The sequence below is a fragment of the Somniosus microcephalus genome, chromosome 32 (genome assembly GCF_052327205.1).
Source record: "Somniosus microcephalus isolate GS21.2 chromosome 32, FLI_Smic_1.0, whole genome shotgun sequence".
In the NCBI taxonomy this organism is placed as follows: Eukaryota; Metazoa; Chordata; class Chondrichthyes; order Squaliformes; family Somniosidae; genus Somniosus; species Somniosus microcephalus.
In genome coordinates, this window is record NC_141018.1 from 18,370,777 (window position 1) to 18,391,572 (window position 20,796).

Here is a 20,796-nt window from a genome sequence, read left to right on the forward strand (position 1 = left end):
CTAACAGCATGCGCCATTGAACTGGCCTTTAATTTGCTAGCAGCTTCTGGCCCATGGTTTTAAAGCCAACTTATGTCAACTGACGACCACTAGGTGGCAGGGGAGAGCCGTGAAAGGGAGAAAGTGCCTGTCCCCTCCTTTATTTTTGCCTGCGGTTCCGGGCATCTTTGTGGTATCACACTAAGTGCCGCCAGGTTCTTGAAGCACTGCCGGCTACAGACCAAGTGTAAAGCTGCCGGGAATCGCCCTCACCGGCTCAGTTTTTAAGCTGTTTCTCTTGAGTCTCAGCAGTCCTACCGCTAAAAGAGACTTGCATTTCTATAGCGCCTTTCACGATTTTGGGGTGTCTCAAAGCGCTTCACAGCCAATGAAGTACTTTTATTTTTGAAGTGCAGTCACTGTTGTAATGTGGGAAACGCGGCAGCCAATTTGCGCACAGCAAGCTCCCACAGACAGCAATGTGATAATGACCAGATAATGTTTTTGTTATGTTAATCAAGAGATAAATATTGGCCAGGGTACCGGGGAGAACTCCCCTGCTCTTTTTCAAAATAGTACCACGGGATCTTTTACGTCCACCTGAGGGAGCAGACGGGGCCTCGGTTTAACGTCTCATCCGAAAGACGGCACCTCCGACAGTGCAGCACTCCCTCAGTACTGCACTGGGAGTGTCAGCCTAGATTTTGTGCTCAAGTCCCTGGAGTGGGACTTGAACTCGCAACCTCTAACTCAGAGAGGCGAGTGTGCTGCCCACTGAGCCACCAGCTGTCCCTCTTTGATGAGCAACTGGCTGTATGAGCCCCCCTCCCCCCACTTTGGGAATCTGGGTTTGGGGGGGTCTATAGCATGATATAAAGTCACCTTTCCTCGCTTTCTTTCCTGAATGCTGACCCGTGCTGGGGGCACGAGGTTTATGGATACCAGCTGCTCTCTGATCCCTCCCTCAAACGGCCGTGCCCAATGGGCGAGCGCAGACGGTGAGGGGACTAAAACCAACTGCGAATCAGCAGCTCCCAGGCACGAGCCAATGTTTGCGGGTCGGCCTTGTGTAGCGCAGCCTGCACCTGCTCCCACAAGGCCACGGGTGTAAGTGGGAATGCACTGCCGGAAAGGGTGGATTCAGTAGTAACTTTCCAAAGGGAATTGGATAAATACTTGAAAAGGAAACATTTGCAGGGCTGTGGGGAAAGAGCAGAACGAATTGGAGAGCTCTTTCTAAGAACACGATGGGCTGAATGGCCTCCTCCTGTGCTGCAAGATGCACAGAAGGAGGCCATTCGCTCAACTCCCTGCCACTGACTTGAATAAACATTCAGCAATTTAGAATGGTTTCAGAATGGAAAAAATGGCAACATCCCCTCTTTAAAGCAGGAATAATAAATGGGAAAAAGCACAGGTTAAATCTTAATTAGCGGTTTCTTTTTCTCCCACACTGGACGAGGTTTTGAAATAGTCACTTGTGGCCGAGATCTATCTCAGAACTTCGGCACAATTACTTCTAAAACCTTCAAACAGTCACGTAAAGTTCCCGATGTGTGCGGGGGAAAAAATAGATTCAGAGATAAATTGTGTTGGCTCGGCAAGGCTCGTTATCACAGGCAATTCCTGGGTCAGTGCCCAGGGAATCTGTGACACTGATGGACATTAAATGAAGTGCCAGGACATGTCGAGCAGTCCCAGTAAAGAGCCAGGCTGTCTGGGATTTCTGTCACCTATAAAGAAGATGGAATACAGCACAGAAATAGATTCTCCCAGGCGAGCTGCTCTGCAGGAAGCCCGAGTTTCCGAGGAACTCGAGTCTATTCCACAGTGTGAAAGCTGAGGTTTTGCAAGTTAAAAATAGTGATAATCGAAAGATTGCGACATTGACACCAGCTCGCATTTAGCACCGTTATACACTCGGCACTGAGACACTAGGGACTGAAAAACCGAGCAACAAATTCCCCCAAAGACTCTTCGCACGAACATCAGTTTTGCTTCAATGATTGAGGAAGGAAAAAGCAGAGTAACTCCGCTCTATCCCTCGAGTTACTTCTCATGTCAGAGTCAAACGTTAAAACTTTCCCTCCCCGAAACAAAATGGGTTTAAGGCCTGTTTCTTAACTTGTCCCATTACCATCTCCTTTTGCCTTGCACCATCTCTTAATCTCTCCTGCCTTCCATCCTATCACAGACCTTCCCCTTTTGTTTTCCTCCCCTCCACTCCCCCCTCTCCCTGCCCCTACACTTGCTTAAAAACCCGTTCCATCTCCAGCTTTTTCCAGTTCTGACGGAGGGTCATCGACCTGAAACGTTTACTCTGTTTCTCTCTCCACAGATGCTGCCTGACCTGCTGAGTATTTCCAGCATTTTCTGTTTTTATGTCAGATATCCAGCATCCGCAGTACAGTATTTTGCTTTTGCAGTAGGGTTTAAGGCTTGGTATTTTCAATTAGGTAGGCGGTATGCAAGACACAAAAAAAGACTTCAGTCTAAAAACATTTTATTCAATAAGAAATCCAAGTCACAACCTGCAGCTTTTCCACGCTTGTTAATGTAGGCTTCGGTTAAGGTACTGTACGAACATGTTCGCGATCTGCCCAATGTTCTCCGTCGGGTGCATCTTGGTGTAGCTGACGAACTGCCTCCGCAGCTTGCGAAGCTCAGCCATGGGGAAGCTTCGCGTCAGCTCGATGTGTCACCGGGGTCAAGGAAACAAAGGCTGTTTTCAATAACCTGCTCTATCGCCCAGCATTCACAGCAATCAAATGCGTAACATTATAAATGTAACAATTCCGATCAATGCAACTACAACACATTTAAAAGTAAGAAAGATTTGCATTTATATAGCGCCTTTCGCAACCACAGTGCGTTCCAAAGCGCTTCACCGCCAATGAAGTACTTCTGAAGTGTAGCTTCCCTCCGGCTCGTCATCAAATAGTGACGTGGGAATCTTTTACATCCATCTGAGGGAACAGACCCCTCTGTTTAATGTCCCAGTACTGCACTGGAGTGTCAGAGGAACAGGAAGAGGCCATTCAGCTCCTCCAGCCTGTTCCGCCATTCAATTAGATCGTGGCTGATCTGTATCTTAACCCCATCTAGCCGCCTTGGTTCTCTATCCTTTAATACCCTTCCCTCACAAAAATCGATCAATCTCAGTTTTGAAATTTTCAATTGATCCTCGGCCTCTACAGCTTTTTTTGGGGGGAGAGAGTTCCAGATTTCCACTACCCTTTGTGTGAAGAAGTGCTTCCTGACATCACCCCTGAACGGCCTGGCTCTAATTTTAATCCTTGTTCTGGACTCCCAACACCATCAGAGGAAATAGTTCCTCTCTATCTACGCCATCAAATCCTTTAATCATCTTAAACACCCCAATTAGATCACCCCTTAATCTTCTATACTCGAGGGAATACAAGCCCAGTCTATGCAACCTGTCCTCGTAATTTAACCCTTTTAGCCCCGGTATCATCCTGGTGAACCTGCGCTGTCCCCCTCCAAGGCCAGTGTATCCTTCCTGAGGTGCCCAGGACTTATTGCAGTGTCCAGACGGGGTCTAACCAGAACTTTATGCCACTGTAGCAGAACTTCCGCTCCCTCGAGATAAAGGCCATCATTCCATTAGCCTTTTAAATTATTTTTTGTACCTGTTCACTAGCTTTTAGTGATTTCTGTACCTCAACCTCTAAATCGCTCCGCTCCGCCACAGTTCCCAGCTTCTCGCCATTCAGCAAACACTCTGATCGATCTTTCTCATGTCCAAAGTGGATGGCCTCTCACTGCCACACATTGAACTCCATCTGCCAGTTTTGCCCACCTCACTTAATCAAGTGTCAGACGACATTCTGTGCTCAAGTGGGCCTTGAACACACGACCGTCTGACTCAGAGGCGAGAGTGCAGCCATTAAAAGGATATCTTCACGTTGGCTCCGGGTACTGTAATCAGGTCTCCCGGTACACTTGTCTTCTGTGCGTTTAATATTGTCTGGGAATGAAATGAAACGGTATTTTAAAAAATTAATTTTAGGAAAATTCACAGCCCAAAACGAAGCAGTGATTGCTTACAGGGGAAGGGAGGAAAGGTGGCGCGGTGGGTTAGAATATCATCCCATCAGTCTGGGTTGGATTTAAAGCCAAGGTCCCACTCTCCTCTGTCCGCTGGCTAGAAGGGTCCATTATAAAGTTAGTTTGGGCAGTCTCGCTAGTGGACATGGGCTTTCTGCATGAAACTGCCCCAAATCCATCACTAATTGACAATCCTGCTCAGGAAAGTCTATGGATGGCAGGTGTGGGAAATGGGAGGGGGAGAGGGGGGGGAAGGAAACACCACATTAGTGCAGTGGGGGGGGGGGGGGGGCACCCTGAGGTTTGGGGGCTCGGGCTGAGAGCAGGAAGCTTTGCTCAGATTCTGAGGGGGCTCGACAGGGTAGATGTTGAGAGGCCGTTTCCCCCCTGGCTGGAGAGTCTCTGGATAAGGGGGTCGGCCATAGGGCTGAGATGAGGAGAAATTTCTTCACTCCGAGGCTTGTAAATCTTTGGAATTCTCTACCCCAGAGGGCTGTGTTTGCTCAGTCGTCGAGTGTATTCATAAGAAACAGGAGCAGGAATAGGCCACTTGGCCCCTCGAGTCTGCTCCACCATTCAATAAGATCGTGGCTGATCTTGGGCTCAAAGCCACTTCCCTGCCCGCTCCCCATAACCCTTCACTCCCTTATCTTGCAAAAATCTGTCTATCTCCACTTTAAATGTATTTAATGACCCAGCCTCCACCGCTCTCTGGGGCAGAGAATTCCACAGATTTACGACCCTCTGAGAAGAAATTCCTCATCTCAGTTCTAAAAGGGCAACCCTTTATTCTGAAACTGTGCCCCCGAGTTCTAGATTTCCCCACGAGGGGAAACATCCTCTCTGCATCTACCTCGTCGCGCCCCCCCTCAGTATCTTATATGTTTCAATAAGATCACCTCTCATTCTTCTAAATGCCAATGAGTCTAGGCCCAGCCTGCTCAACCTTTCTTCATAGGTCAACCCCCTCATCTCAGGAATCAACCGAGTTAATCGTCTCTGAACTGCCTCCAATGCAAGGCTGAGATCGATAGATTTTTGGTCTTCAAGGGAATCAAAGGAAATGGGGATCAGGCAGGAAAGTTATTGAATCTTATTGAATGGCAGAGCAGGCCACATGGCCTACTCCTGCTCCTATTTATGTTCTCTGCATCCATCTTTTACTTATACCTGACTTGAGCAGGAGCTTAATTTTACCACGAAATGGAAAGTATTCCGTTCCCTTCCCTTCTCCCTTAAACAAAAATTTAAAGGCAAATTCTGAGGATGTCAACAGTGGGTGGAAACAATGCACTTTCACCTCTGACCCCCGGTTGTAAATCCAGGTTGGAGTGATGGAGGAAAACACCTCCCTCGGTCACTAGGCGAAACGAGTCCCAATCCAGCTCCCACAACACAAAAGCACGAGGCACTAAACCCGCAACCTCACGGAGGCCACAAGGATGGCTGGTGTGTGGGAAATGGAAGGATCAGATTGGTAATAAGGGTGAAGTTTAAGGGATGGGACAGACGCAGACTAGAGCAGGCCCGACTTTGCACAGCACCCTTGCTTTGTCTAACCAGAGTGTACTAAGAAGAAAGATTTGCATTTATATAGCGCCTTTCGCTGCCTCAGGACTTTACAGCCAATGCAGCACTTTCTGAAGTGTGGTCACTGTTGTAATGTAGGAACAGCAGTAGGTGCGGATACAGGTGGCTGAAGGGGAAATAAATCTCCACTGACCAACATGAATGAGTACAATGGCCCTCCCTGCTCCCCCCGCCCCCAAATAACTTACCATCACCATCTCCTGTGTGACTCTGTCCAACTCATACATGAAGTTTGTCGAGGAAAGTGGTTGCTGAAAATGATCGGATAAACGTTAATCTTGGCCGAATTATTGGAACCAAAAGACTCTCTTACGCCCTAACCCAGTGCCTCCAGCCAAGGCTTAATCTGCAAAAGGATTATGCACTTTTAAATCTTCACCCGGTTCACAGAATCATACAGCACAGAAGGGAGGCCATTCAGCCCGTCGTGCCTGTGTCGACTCCTGGAAAGAGCGATCCATTTATTCCTGCTCCCCCTGCTCTTTCCCCATACCCCTGCAAATTTCTCCTTTTTAAAGTTTTTATCCAATTGCCTTTTTGAAAGTTACTATTGAATCTGCTTCCACCACCTTTTCAGGCAGTGCGTTCCAGATCACAACAACTCGCTGCGTTTATATATAATTAATAAAAAAAAAAAAAAAAAAAAAAAAAATCCCCCCCTTGGATTTTTTGCGAGTTATCTTAAATCCGTGTCCTCTGGTTACCGACCCTCCTGCCAGTGGAAACAGTTTCTCCTCATTTACTCTATCAACATTTCTGAACACCTCTATCAAATCTCCTCTGAACCTTCTCTGCTCCAAGGAGAACAATCCACAATTTTGAAACCTCTTTACCTAATCCACAATCTTTATGAACAGAAGATACGATGACGAACTGTGGGATTGGACTGATGTCCCAGTGGTGGTGCTGAGCGTAACTTGCTCCACCGCGGGATACAGATAGGGTCGCCAACTCTGATTGGACGCATTCCTGGAGGTTGTCACATGACCCGCCTGCCTCCCGCCATTGGTTGCCCGACACGTCCACCCGCGCGGCGCACTGCCTTCCCACAGCCAATGGGAAAGCGGAAAAAAATACTACAGGGAACTCTCGATTTACCGGCACCTAAATAACCGGAAATCTCTGTTAACCGGCAAAATTCAGGAGTAGGTTCAGGTAAGTTTTACTTCATATTAGTGACCGTTCCTGGATCTGTGGCCGTGTAACTGGGGTTCCTGCACTTGTTGCTACAGGGACACTTGGTCTGTGGCCGGGCTTATTGCACCTGTTGCTAAGCAACAGGGATGCCTGGATTTGTTGCTGTGTACGGAGCTCTCGTACCTTTTAACTATACCTCTGTAATCCGGGCTTTTTGATAAACCGGCACCACGCCGGTACCGGATAAAAAGAGAGTTTCCTGTATCCAGTTGGACGATTTGTGACCGTCGGTCGCACAGCCTTTTTCTCCCATCTCCAATATTTTTATAACTGATAAACAGCAGAAGTGTTCAAAAAGAAAATTTAAAAAATGCAGAATTTTGTTTTAAATGCCTATGATTTTTCTCCCGGGTGTTGCTGGCTGCAGTTGTCCCGGAGATTAATCTTCAATTCCTGGAGACTCCAGGCCAATCCTGGAGGGTTGTCAACCCCTAGGTACACATCGCCTCTGCTCGCCAGCCTCACTCACGTTTAGCGTGGACTGGTTGGGTGGCGGCGCTTTCCTGTGGAAGATTGCATCGCTTATCGCCTCGAACGGGAGGGTGTCGTCCTTCTGAATGGTGAACAACGGGCTGTCCCATCGGTTCCTGGAGTCCGGCGTCTCAAACTGCATCACCAGTGCGTCGAAGCTGAAGGGAGTCGCCAAGCAGACAAACGGTTACAGACAACTCGAGACGCCTGGAGTTCAACCGGCGCGTCGAGGCACACTGGAAAGGTGACTGGGAGGGCCTCATAGTGACCCAACACTCCAACGGGGCACAGATGGGTCAAGCAAACCGCAAAGCCTGTGGGAATGAGTGGGAGGAGCAGTGGAGAGAAGTCAATCCTGGTTCCACTGCAGTATTGAGTGTGGCTGGGAAATAAGTTGTCGACCTGTCCCAGCAAGGGGAAGCTGGATAAACACATGGGGGAGAACGAGGGTTGTGAAGGGATGGAAAATTTCCAGTAAATTTCCGGAAATTTTCGCTTGGGAATTTTGCCCAAAAAAGCACATGCTAGCATAATATTTTTTTTTGTTTTTTTCATTTTTCCCCCCCCCCCCACAGGTCCCCTCTTAAAATTACTAACAGAGATGGAATCTTAATCGTTAAGGAATTTCTTAATCAATATATGTTTATCTTCTTACTTGGCTTATTTTATTTTAGATGGGTCTTTTTTGTGGGGGTTCAATAAAGTTCAAAATTATAACCTAAATAAAGCTTTGAAAGCCTGTTTTTATTTGTATGGAACAGTATGTCTATTTTGATGACAAAGATAATATAAGGGTCAGAGACAAAAACCACCAGTGTGCAAAAAAACTCAAAATTCCCAAAAATTCCCATGGAAAGTTTCCTCTTAAAAATTCCCGTAATTTTGCAACCCTAGGGAGATCTGAACAGAAGGTTATGCTGATAAAGTTAGATAGAGGGGGCTGGGCAGAGGCTCGTGTGCACAAACACTGGCATGGACCAGTTGGGCCGAATGGCCTGTTCTCGGGGCTGTAAATTCTGTCCCCATGGCTGGGAGACATACAATGGAGGAAATTAAATCGACTAAACTGTCTTTAGTTTGGAAGGATCTAGGTGGGCCAGAATTAAAGGGATTGTTTATCCACATTTCCCAGCAGATTACGATCCCTTTATTCACTAACTTTTAAGATTTTTAAATTTAAAAATAAATGGATAGAATAGACAAGTAATAGATTTTAAAATTAAACTGCACTGATCAGGCAGGCTCTAGATAGCAAAAAATGCAAATGGTTATGAATCGCTGATTTTTAGTAAAGTGGGGAATTGAATAAGGTCAGGACCCAAGGATGCTACTCTAGGGGTGCAGTTATATGGCCTTTGTTGCACTGAGGTGGTGAAGGGGTTTTCTGGGGAGGGGGGAATGGGGCACTCTGACACAGGAAGTAGCAGCATAACCTGGAGGATGATGGGTCTGATGGCACAACCAACTCTGTTAAAGCCAGGGGGGGGGGTGTCTCCCATCACCGAATTCGCAGCAGCTGCAACAGAATGATCAGATGGTTCATCAGACCCGGGGACGTGTCAGACCTTGAATGGGACCGAGTGGACATTCCGTCCACGCTCCTTCCACCCGCCCACATCGAGATTAGCGGCTGAGGAGCAGACCAGCGCGTGTGCGCGCGCCTCAGTTACCCAGCAACTGGGAGTAATGTCCCGTTACCCAGCAGCAACTGGGAGTAATGCCCCGTTACCCAGCAGCAACTGGGAGTAATGCCTTATTACCCAGCAGCAACTGGGAGTAATGCCCCGTTACCCAGCAACTGGGAGTAATGCCCCGTTACCCAGCAGCAACTGGGAGTAATGCCCCGTTACCCAGCAGCAACTGGGAGTAATGCCCCGTTACCCAGCAGCAACTGGGAGTAATGCCCCGTTACCCAGCAGCAACTGGGAGTAATGTCCCGTTACCCAGTAGCAACTGGGAGTAATGTTCCGTTACCCAGCAGCAACTGGGAGTAATGCCCCGTTACCCAGCAGCAACTGGGAGTAATGCCTCATTACCCAGCAGCAACTGGGAGTAATGTTCCGTTACCCAGCAGCAACTGGGAGTAATGTTCCGTTACCCAGCAGCAACTGGGAGTAATGCCCCGTTACCCAGCAGCAACTGGGAGTAATGCCTCATTACCCAGCAGCAACTGGGAGTAATGTTCCGTTACCCAGCAGCAACTGGGAGTAATGTTCCGTTACCCAGCAGCAACTGGGAGTAATGCCTCATTACCCAGCAGCAACTGGGAGTAATGTCCCGTTACCCAGCAGCCAAGAATCATCACCCACAACAGTTGTTCCGCAATTCTGACAATCACTATAAAGGGCCAATGGAATTTTAGCCTTAAAGACAATTAAAACAACGGCGATCTAGCACAGAGGGGAAGGAGTCTCAATGAGTCAAGTTCAGTGGTTTCCCGGCTGAGTCTCTCTCACTGGGAAGACGCCAGGCTGGACAATGTGTCTGCGGGGGCAGCAATGGGCTCACATTTCCTGGGAGTATCGTTTCTCCGGCTCTCTGTCCTGGTTCCACGCCGCGCAGACATCGGCTGCAGTCTCACAGTGAATCTACAAACAAAACACCAAAGGCACCATTAGAAAAGTGAAGAATCCAATCTCATCGGCAGCAGGAGGTGTGAAGAGGTAGGTTCCACTTTAGCAACAAAAGCAAAATACTGCGGATGCTGGAAATCTGAAATGAAAACACCAATGCTCAGCAGGTCGGGCAGCATCTGTGGAGAGAGAAACACGAGTTAACGTTTCAGCTCGATGACCTTGCGGCAGAACTGGAAAAAGTTGGAGATGTAACAGGTTTTAAGCAAGTGCAGAGGGAGGGGAGGAAAGAACAAAAGGGACGGTCTGCGATCGGGTGAAAGGCAGGAGAGATTAAATGACAAAAGGGATGATGGTGCGAGGTGAAAGGAGATGGTAACGGGACAAGTAAAGAAAAAAAAGATGGGTCTAGAGGAGGTGTCAATGGCAACAGCGGCATTGTTACCAGCAGCTCATGGCCGAAAAAATGGGAGCAGTGGTTATGATCTGAAATTGTCGAACTCAATGTTGAATCCGAAGGCTGTAAAGTGTCTAATCGAAAGATGAGGTGCTGTTGCTTGAGCTTACGTTGAGCTTCATTGGAACAGTGTAGGAGGACAGAGAGGTCAGAGTGGGACGGAGAATTAAAATGGCAAGTGACCGGAAGCTCAAGGTCTCGCTTGCGGACAGATTGGAGGTGTTCCGCAAAGCGGTCACCCAATCTACGTTTGGTCTCTCCTATGTAGAGGAGACCGCATCGTGAGCAGCGAATACAGTATATTAAATTGAAAGAAGTACAAGTAAATCACTTTTATCTAAAGGGAGTATTTGGGGCCCTGGATGGTGGGAAGGGAGGAGGTGAAAGGGCAGGTGTTGCATCTCCTGCACTTGCACGGGAAAATGCCGTGGGGAGGGAAGCAGGTGTTGGGGATGATTGAAGAGTGGACCAGGGTGTCGCGGAGGGAGTGGTCCCTTCGGAATGCTGAAAGGGGAGGGGAAGATGTGTTTGGCGGTGCGATCATGCTGGAGGTGGCGGAAATGGCGGAAGATGATCCGTCGAATGTGGAGGCGGGTGGGAACAAGGGGAACCCTATCGTGGTTCCGGGAGGGGTGAGAGCAGAAGAACGGGAAATGGGACGACACGGTCGAGTGCCAAGTCAATCACGGTGGAGGGGAATCCTCGATTGAGGACAATGGAAGACATATTGGAAACACTGGTATGGAAGGTGGCATCGTCAGAACAGATTCGACAGAGAAACTGGGAGAATGGAATAGAGTCCTTACAGGCAGCAGGGCGGGAGGAAGTGTAATCAAGGTAGCTGTAGGAGCTTATAGTAGACATTGGTCGACAGCCTATCCTCAGAAATGGAGATAGAGAAGTCGAGGAAGGGAAGAGTCGGAGATGGACCATGTGAAGGCAAGGGAGGGATGGGAATTGGAAGCAAAGTTGATTAAATTTTCCAGTTCAAGGCGAGAGCAGGAAACGGCACCGATAGTCATCAATGTAGGCATAGCTAGGACCGATACGGGTTCCCATAGCAACACATTTTATTTGGAGGAAGTGAGTTGAGTCAAAGGAGGTGTTCAATATAAGAACTAGTTCAGGCAGGCAGAGGAGGGTGGTGGTGGATGGGGACTGGTTGGGCCTCTGTTCAAGGAAGAAGCGGAGCGCCCTCAGGCTGTCTGGTGGGGGATGGAGGTGTAGAGGGATTGGACGCCCATGGTGAAAAGGAGACGGTTAGGGCCAGGAAAAGGAAAACTGATAGTGGCGGAGGGCATCGGGAGAGTCGCGGATGTAGGTGGGAATAGACTGGACAGGGGGAGAAAATAGAGACACGAGATAGGAAGACATAAGTTCCGTGGGACAAGAACAGGCTGAAATGATGGGTCTACCAGGGCAGTCCTATCTGTGGATTTTGGAAAGGAGATAGAAGCGGGCCGTGGAGGGTGGGGGGACTATGAGGTTGGCGGCCGTGGGGAAAGATCTCTGGAGGCGAGGAGGTCAGCGACGGTCTGGGAAACGATGGCGGGCTCGTGGTCCGGGGGAAGATAGGAGGTGGTGTCGGAGAGTTGGTGTTCACCCTCCGCGAGGTAGACGTCGGTTCGCCAAACAGGTCAGCAGGTTTAATTACAATGTCAGGGTTGGATCTGAGAGAACGGAGTGCATGTTCAGAGAGCGGTGGGTTAGAATGAATGAATGAGGAGAGGAGAGGCGAGGAGAGAAATTGAGACGGCTGATGTCACGCCGACTGTTCCCAATGAAAACATTAAGGGAGAGCAAGAGGTCAGAGGGAGGGGGTCCAGGTGGAACGGGAATTCTGAAGATGAGAGAAAGACTCCTGGCCAAAGAAGTGGACGAAGAGGCGAGGGTGGCAGAAGAACTCGGCATTGTACCGAGCTCAAAATTTAACAGCTGTCAATCAGTGGTCCAGTTTAACAACATTGATTTACTCAAGGGTAAATAAATGATAAAGTCCGGCTAACTATGTATAAGCGATGGCTTCACACACGACAATTTCAAATATAAAAACATTACAAGGTGCAAATCTATCAGGAATAAAATTACACAAGAACGTTTTTGTTTCCTGAATTCTGAAGAATTGGACCATTGTAGGAGTCGCTGGAAATAAACAGACTGCGAGACTTTCATAGCAACAAAGAAAAACGCGTGTTAGCTTTATTAACTCTCCGCCTGGACTGAGGGACTCGGCCTCGTCGCAGGGCTATGACGTCATCACACAATCGACGACTCTTAAAGGGGCCCTGCCCAGATAACCCAAGTTCCGTACATAATGTGGAGCGAGAACAACATTGGCTATACATAGTGAATTGTGTTACTGTCCCTATGTGGTCTCCGCCACACCATAATATTTAAAAAAATTCTCAGTTGTATGCACTGTCGGAGATGCCGTCTTTCGGATGAGACGTTAAACCGAGGCCCCGTCTGCCCTTTTAGTTGGACGTAAAAGATCCCATGGCACTATTTCAAAAAGAGCAAGAGCACCCCCTGGTATCCTGACACACATCTAACCCTCACCCAACATGGTGTAAGAGTGAAGTCTGTGTTGGAGTGGTTCCCGCACAGTTTCCCCAGTGTCAGCGTGCAACTACAATGTCATGGTCAAATTCCATTCATCAAAGAGCTGGCTGGATTATGCCCAGTGGCAGCCTATTTAAAAACGATCGCATTCAACCCTCTCAGCATCGCACCCCAGCAGTGACATAGAAAAAACATAGAAAAATAGAAGCAGGGACAGGCCATTCGGTCCTGCTCCACCATTCAATATCATGGCTGATCCTCTATCTCAATACCATATTCCCGCTCTCTCCCCATACCCCTTGATGCCTTTTGTGTCTAGAAATCTATCTATCTCCTTCTTAAATATATTCAGTGACTTGGCCTCCACAGCCTTCTGTGGTAGAGAATTCCACAGGTTCACCACCCTCTGAGTGAAGAAATTTCTCCTCATCTCAGTCCTAAATGTCCGACCCTATATCCTGAGACTGTGACCCCTCGTTCTAAAACCCCCAGCCAGAGGAAACATCCTCCCTGCATCCAATCTGACAGACATTAAGCAATAGATACAAGGTAAGCTCGCAAGTGGGCTTTTTGCTGCAAAGGACAGACGCACGCCTCCACTGCTGACATCCTGCAGTGTTGCACTAAAGTTGCGTGGCCTTCCTCAGATCCGGTTCAGGACCGCTGTGGCTCAGTGGGTAGCAGTCGCACCCGAGTCAGAAGGTCGAGGGTTCAAGTCCCACTCCAGAGACTTGCGCACAGAATCCAGCCTGACACTCCCAGTGTAGCACTGAGGGAGTGCCGCACTGTCGGAGGTGCTGTCTTCGGAGGAGACGTTAAACCGAGGCCACGTCTTCCCTCTCAGGTGGACGTAAAAGATCCCACGTCATTATTCGAAGGAGTTGTGGAGTTCGCCCCAGTGCCCTGGCCAATATTTATCCTGCAACCAATATTCACTTAAAAAAGAGATTAGCTGGTCAGTATTGCACTGCTGTTCGTGGGATCTTGCTGTGCACAAATTGGCTGCAACATTTCCTACAGTAAAACAGTGACTCCACTTCAAAAGTACGCCATTGGCCGTAAAGCTGAGGTGGTGAAAGGCGCTATATGAATGCAAGCGGTTTCTTTTACAGCCCAGTGTTTTGTCACTTGCAATGTTTCCTCCCTAATTCTCTTCTGCTGAAGGTGGTGACTGGGGGATACATTTCCGCAGGTGCCTAAAGGTCTCCAGCACCTCGTCCAGTGGCCATGAGAGTCTGGACTGTCGGTGTCAGCACAGCTTTGCGCCACAGTGCAGTTTGGTCCATTTTTGCCCGAATTGCAAGGTTGTGGGTTGAATCCTAACTCAAAGGGCTTGAGCAAATAATCTAGGCCGACACCTCAGCGCAGTACTGAGGGAACACTTCGCGGTCGGAGGCGGTGTCTTTCGGATGAGACATAAAATCGAGGCCCCGTCTGCCAGTTCAGGTGGATGTAATCAATCCCACGGTGCTATTCGAAGAGGAGTAAGGGGCGTGCTCTCAGTGTTTTGGCCAACATCCCACAATCAACACCACCAAAAACAGGCCTTTGTTGTTTGTGGGACCTTGCTGTGCACAAATCGGCTGCCACATATGGTCTGCACAACAGCATTGACTACAGTTCATAAAGAAAAATAACTCATTGCGTGAGAAGCACTTTGGCACGTCCCGAGGACATGAAAGGCATTAAATAAATGCAAATGTGTTCTTTCTTTCAATATGGGGATTAGACATCACAAAGAAGCTGAACAGAAGTGCCTTTTTTCAGGGGAGAGGGGAAAAAAGAAATATATTTTTTAAAGTAGCAACAATTAAAAGGATTTTACCAGAAGTATTAGTCATTCCATTTAGTTACTGAATATAGAGAAAATACTTCAGATTTTTTTAAAATTGGAGCTTTGAGTGCAATTATCTCCGATTCACATTTGTAGATGAAACTAATTTACTTTCCTAGTCTGGTGTGGTCAGCCTAGATTGGGACAAGGCAGCAGAAAGTCTAGAATTGATGAGAGGCTTGGGTTACACCAGACCCGAGTTAGCAGCTGGATAACAACATAAATTGATTATAACCTGCAATCTCTCACATTAATTCCCAAAAAAAGCAGTTAATGGCCACTTACCAAACAGTGTGGGGTCTGTGCATGCTTTATCAGACAGAACAGTTCATATCTGTAACCTATATTTAAAAAGAGCTACAGTCACAGAGATGCATTGTTGTAACAAAATTAGACACAGTGAGTCAATATTTTCACATCTCCAGAAGAAATGTTAGATCAGAAGTCACTTTGATGTGGGTTCTTCATTAACGGGCCCCCATTATCAACTCAGCTGCTAATTCACTGCAGGGTCCGATCCATTCGACTCATCAGTTCAGACAAGCTAAATTGGCGGCTTCTCCACAAACCTTACAAGCATGTTCTTTGGATGTCACCCGTGTACCAGCAATCGCAGCCCCACACCTCCCTCATTACCCCCGCGTATCCAATCGGTAAAGAGCCTTCCGCTCGCATCGATGGTCGCTGAAGGGGGCAGAGACAGCGAGTTAAAAATATCACGGCCTAAAAGGGCGCCAAACAGAACGGAGAATATAAACAACCCGCACTAAATTAAGGCACGGCCTCTCTCTCCCCCCTTTTATTTAAAGAACCGAACCAATCCTCCCGACAGACTTGGCGATCGTATGCTTGGAGCAGACAGGTTCTGCACAGCTCCAGCCCACTGTTAACAATTGGCCAGGCAGCCTGGCTCGTTAATGGAATCTGGAGGGCTAGACCCATCACTGGGGCCTGGGACCACCACCCCCCCCCCACCTCAGCTCCAAGTAACCCTACAAGTTGGACCCGGCTGGTTCAAGTAGCGGGAATCACACTAGTTGTGTGCACGGGCGGATTGCCCAGATTTCTACTGGTTACACTAACCCTGTTCACAATTGGTGAGGGTCTCCAAGCCTGGGCCTTACAACCTCCATCTACCCTCACTGCTAAGTGGCATGGGTCACAGAAGAGTGACCGCACACAATTCCGCATCAGGCTATCCGAGACCTGGGAGGATTTTACTAGCTGTGTATTTTAGTAGCTGTGTTTGGAGACTATAAAAGGGGTGGTAGGCTTCCACCTGTGACAGATAGTCAAGATCCCAAAAGAGAGCCATTTTAGCACATCATTCCCATGATCCAGCAGGGAGCAAGACACTTCTTCCAGCTCAGCAAGTTACTATATCAGGATTTTTGCAGGTACATTATCCTTCAGTATGTAAAATATGTACAACTGTGAATAAAAAAGTATGCCCCTCTCCAGATTTCCCTTTCCTTCAAGTTTAATTTATATATTTAGAGCTGTGGATATTACTAGCCCCCCTGAATACAAACAGCTCGTCACAGACACAGTGGACGCAATGGAGTTCAGCGACACCCTTTACTTACAGCTTCACTATCGGAGATAGGCAGGGCAAGGCAAGCCGGCTCATTCACTGCCCAACAATGGGATTGCACAGCTGCCCACCGAGCATGCTCGGTGGATAAAACGCACTGACAGCTGAAAAGACAAAACTGGGGCATCGGCACCTCCAGACTAAACACTCCGATCAATCTCTCCCCGCAGGTTCAAGCACAATGGCAGAGGCTCGGGCACTTTAATCGAGGCCGACGCGCCAGCGCGGTACTGAGAGTGGTCCCGCCTTCGGGTCAGACTTTAAAATGGAAGCCCCGTCTGCCCTCTCGGGTGGATGTAAAAGTCCCCATGACAATTTTGAAAGAAGAGCTGGGGAGTTCTCCTGGCTAATATTTATCCCCACAACCAACATCACAAACAGATTATCCGGTCATTATCACATTGACATTTGAAAGGCACCTTGCAGAGTCCCCTGCTCTTCTTCGAAATAGCGCCGCGGGATCTTTTACGTCCACCTGAGGGGGAAGGCAGGGCCTCGGTTTAACGTCTCATCCGAGAGATGGCGCCTCCGACAGGGCAGCACTCCCTCAAGTACTGCACTGGAGTGTAAGCCTGAATTATTTGCCTAGGTTAACGCCTTCCTGCTAAGGTAGAGCTGCGTGTAACTGCTCTGCCCCTTTATCACCACAAGGACTAATTACTGTAAATAGGCATATTCTGAAGTCAGGTTAGAGGCGAAGCACACCCTCGGGTCAATTAGAGACCAATGGTTGCACTGTAGGTTGGCAACTGCCTATAAATCCATGCCACTTCCACCAAGTCAGAAATAAAAGCAGAAAATGGTTGGCTCTTTTAAATAAAATGTCTCACATATAGAAACATAGAAGATAGGAGCAGGAGTAGGCCATTCAGCCCCTCGAGCCTGCTTCACCATTCAATGAGATCATGGCTGATCATCCAAACTCAGTACCCTGTCCCTGCTTTCTCCCCATATCCCTTGATCCCTTTAGCCTGAAGAAATATATCCAACTCCTTCTTGAATATATTTAATGAATTGGCCTCAACTGCCTTCTGTGGTAGAGAATTCCACAGGTTCACCACTCTCTGGGTGAAGAAATTCCTCCTCATCTCTGTCCTAAATGGCTTACCCCTTATCCTTGGACTGTGACCCCTGGTTCTGGACTCCCCCACCATCAGGAACATCCTTCCTGCATCTAGTCCTGTTAGAATTTTATAAGTTTCAATGAGATCCCCTCTCATTCTTCTAAACTCCAGCGAGTATAAGCCCAATCGGCCCAATCTCTCCTCAAGTCCAACAGAGGCAGGTTAGGGAACATATATAAATTCAAGATTGTTTTACGATATGGTATTGTAAACAGTGAGCATATTGTAAAACAATCCTAAAGTGCTTTTCAGCCAAGTATCTGATTGCCGCTATTATCCTACAATACATAAAAGCTAGACGTTGAGGATCCTATTCAAGCCTATGCAGCTCGACCAAGTTGCTATTTGATTCTAAACCTCCCCATTATTCTCCCCATGCCACACATAGACTGTGACAGACATGCCAGAGCTCTAACACTGCAGCTTTGAACCCACCGCTAGCTGCAGCAAGACACTGGTCCCGGGACTAAATGGTCTCAGATTTATCTTCCAGTCTCACGGTGGATAAGCACCTGGCCTCCCTCATCAATCCCATTGACACAATCGACTCCACAAACATTGTTTGGGGGGGGGGGGGGGGGGGGTGGTGGCGTGTAGATGGGACAAAATTATTGCAGCACTCTACACACCAATGATCCATTCTGCATACCATTGGCCTCAAAATTAAAAAATTGGGAACACCAAAGAATCAGATTAATTATTACCGTCATACCTTTGATGTAATTTAGAGAATCCATAATTATGACATCTTCTTTATTGATTTTCCTGGGGAAGATAGAGAACCGTATACAGCGTTACTTGAACATACACCACATAGTTTAAGAGGTTTACTATTACTGGGCACATTATTTTGAATTCCACTTAAAACAGTACCAACCTAAAAACCAGGACAAAATAAGTTTTGTTCTAACTCTTTCCCCGCCCCGCAAAAAAAATGTGCTCAAGTTATTTACTCCCCAATTAAGTCATGTGCACCACACACCGTCCATGGTGCAAGAAGAACCTTCTCCCAACTGCTGACCGATGGTATGGAGCCTGGTTATGAGGTGGAACATGCCTACTCTGCCTACAACAGCTTACATTTATATACCGCATCTAACATAGCAAAACATCCCAAGGCGTTTAACGAGCGATATCAATAAAAGACATTATTGACACTGAGCCAAAGAAGGAGGCATCAGGAAAGATGACCAAAAGCTTGATCAAGGAGATAGGTTTTAAGGAGCATCTTAAAAGAGGAGAGAGAGGCGGAGAGGTTCAAGAAGGAAATTCCAAAGCTTAGGGCCAAGGCAACTGAAAGCACAGCCAGCAATGGTGAAGCGATTAAAATCAGGGGTGCGCAAGAGGCCAGAATTGGAAGAGCGCAGAGATCGCAAAGCCTCTGTAGGGCTGGAGGAGGCGACAGAGATGGGGAGAGGAGAGGCCATGGAGGGATTTGAAAACAAGGATGAGGATTTTACAATGTATGCATTGTTGGACCCAGAGCTAATGTAGGTCAGCGAGCACAGGGGTGATGGGTGAACAGGATTTGGAGCCAGTTAAGATACGGGCAGAGTTTTGGATGAGCACAAGTTTATGTAGAGTGGAAGACGGGAGGCCTGCCAGGGGAACATTGGAATGGTCATGTCTAGAGGTAACAGAGGCATGGATAAGGGCTTCTGCAGGTGAGCGGAGGCGGGGCGGATTCGAGCGATGTTACACAGCTGAAACTGGTAACACAGCGTGAGAACGAGAACGATAAATCCAATTCCAATTGATACTCGTCCCATCACACCATCGACAGCCATTAGTTGAAATTCAGCTTATTTTAACCAATAGTGGGGTACTCGCCACGCTGGCCAGCACCAATCCTGCACAGCGGCTTGCGTTCGAAATCTAAGAGCAGCGTAGCGCCGTTCAACCACGAAAAGTCCGGCTCTCCCAAGTAGAACTTTAAAAGCGCCTCAGATACACGACTCTAAGCTCGCCAGTGCAAAACAAAAAAAACACACCACCACACAAAATGATTCTCAACTCAAATGTGTGCTGGTGGCAAGTTCAGCGCTGGACGTCAGAGTGATAGAGTGCTGCTAGCAGACACAGACAGAAGCAAATGTCCTTTGGTGGTTAAAGGAGTCAGTTCCAAGCACAACGACCGAGAAAAGCTCGTCTCCATTAGTCAGTCAGACTGAATCAATCACCAAAAAGAAGCGGTTAACCTTAAGGAGTAATGGATTTTTTTGAACACTAAAATAAAACACTAAGCCTGGGACGTGCGGTTGGTTGCAGCATCGTCCTGGCTTTCTGCCAAACTAGCTTTGAAACCGGCCCAGATAGAGGAGGGAGAATAGACAATCGCCGATTCATTTATTTATGGTCGGGGGTAGAACAAGTCGGTTGATTAGCCGACAATTCCCCCATTGGTCGCGGCTGATCTTAGCCGCGCTGTCATTAGAAGGCACCGATTAGTGCATCGGCCTGGAGGGAGAAGTGCAAGAAATCTCTCTAGGTCCTCTGGCACGTTTGCTTGTGGCTGGACCTACAGAAGCACCGCCGCAGGCCTGGAAACCAATTGGATTGGGAAAGGACAAACCAGGAAGAGACTTCCAGGAATGGGGAAGGAGGGAAGGAAGAAAAGGGGGGAAAAAAACCACAAATATAATCCTATTTAATCCTGTTTTCCTTCCTCTTCACACAAACTCCATTATTTACTGTACAGGAGAGCAAAAGATAAATACTGTGTACATACTTCACATAATAGTTAAGACTGGAATAGGAGCAATATGCTTAGTAAGTTAGTGACAATAATCATAGAATGGTTACAGCACAGGAGGAGGCCACTCGGCCCGTCGAGCCCGTGCCAGCTCTCTGCAAGAGCGCTTCAGTTAGTCCCACTCCCCCGCCCTTTCCCCGTGGCCCTGCAAATTTTTTTTCCTTCAGGTACTTATCCAATTCCCTTTTGAAAGCCACGATTGAATCTGCCTCCACCACCCTTTCAGGCAGTGCATTCCAGATCCTAACCACTCGCTGCGTAAAAAAGTTTTTCCTCTTGTCGCCTTTGGCTCTTTTGCCAATCACCTTAAATCTGTGTCCTCTGGTTCTCGACCCTTCCGCCAATGGGAACAGTTTCTCTCTATCTACTCTGTCCAGAACCCTCATGATTTTGAACACCTCGATCAAATCTCCTCTCAACCTTTTCTGCTCTAAAGGAGAACAACCCCCAGCTTCTCCAGTCTATCCACGTAACTGAAGTCCCTCATCCCAGGAATCATTCTCGTAAATCTTTCCTGCACCCTCTCCAAGGCCTTCACATTCTTCCCAAAGTGCGGTGCCCAGAATTGGACACAAGACTCCAGTTGTGGCCAAAC

At 47.9% G+C, this 20,796-nt stretch overlaps 1 protein-coding gene across 2 annotated transcripts in view; it reads right to left on the minus strand.

Annotated features, from left to right (window-relative positions):
* Positions 1-2,465: 2,465 nt before the first annotated feature.
* kti12 (KTI12 chromatin associated homolog) overlaps positions 2,466-20,796 on the minus strand; it is a 34,354-nt gene continuing 16,023 nt past the window's right edge. For both annotated transcript variants that reach the window (XM_085972186.1, XM_085972187.1), the window contains 7 exons: positions 18,162-18,214; positions 15,017-15,072; positions 9,814-9,893; positions 7,304-7,463; positions 5,826-5,888; positions 3,897-3,967; positions 2,466-2,672 (listed from right to left, as the gene is read on the minus strand). In XM_085972186.1, coding sequence (XP_085828312.1) covers positions 2,531-2,672; positions 3,897-3,967; positions 5,826-5,888; positions 7,304-7,463; positions 9,814-9,893; positions 15,017-15,072; positions 18,162-18,214 — 625 coding nt within the window. In that variant the 3' untranslated portion in view covers positions 2,466-2,530. The remainder of the gene's footprint in view (positions 2,673-3,896; positions 3,968-5,825; positions 5,889-7,303; positions 7,464-9,813; positions 9,894-15,016; positions 15,073-18,161; positions 18,215-20,796) is intronic.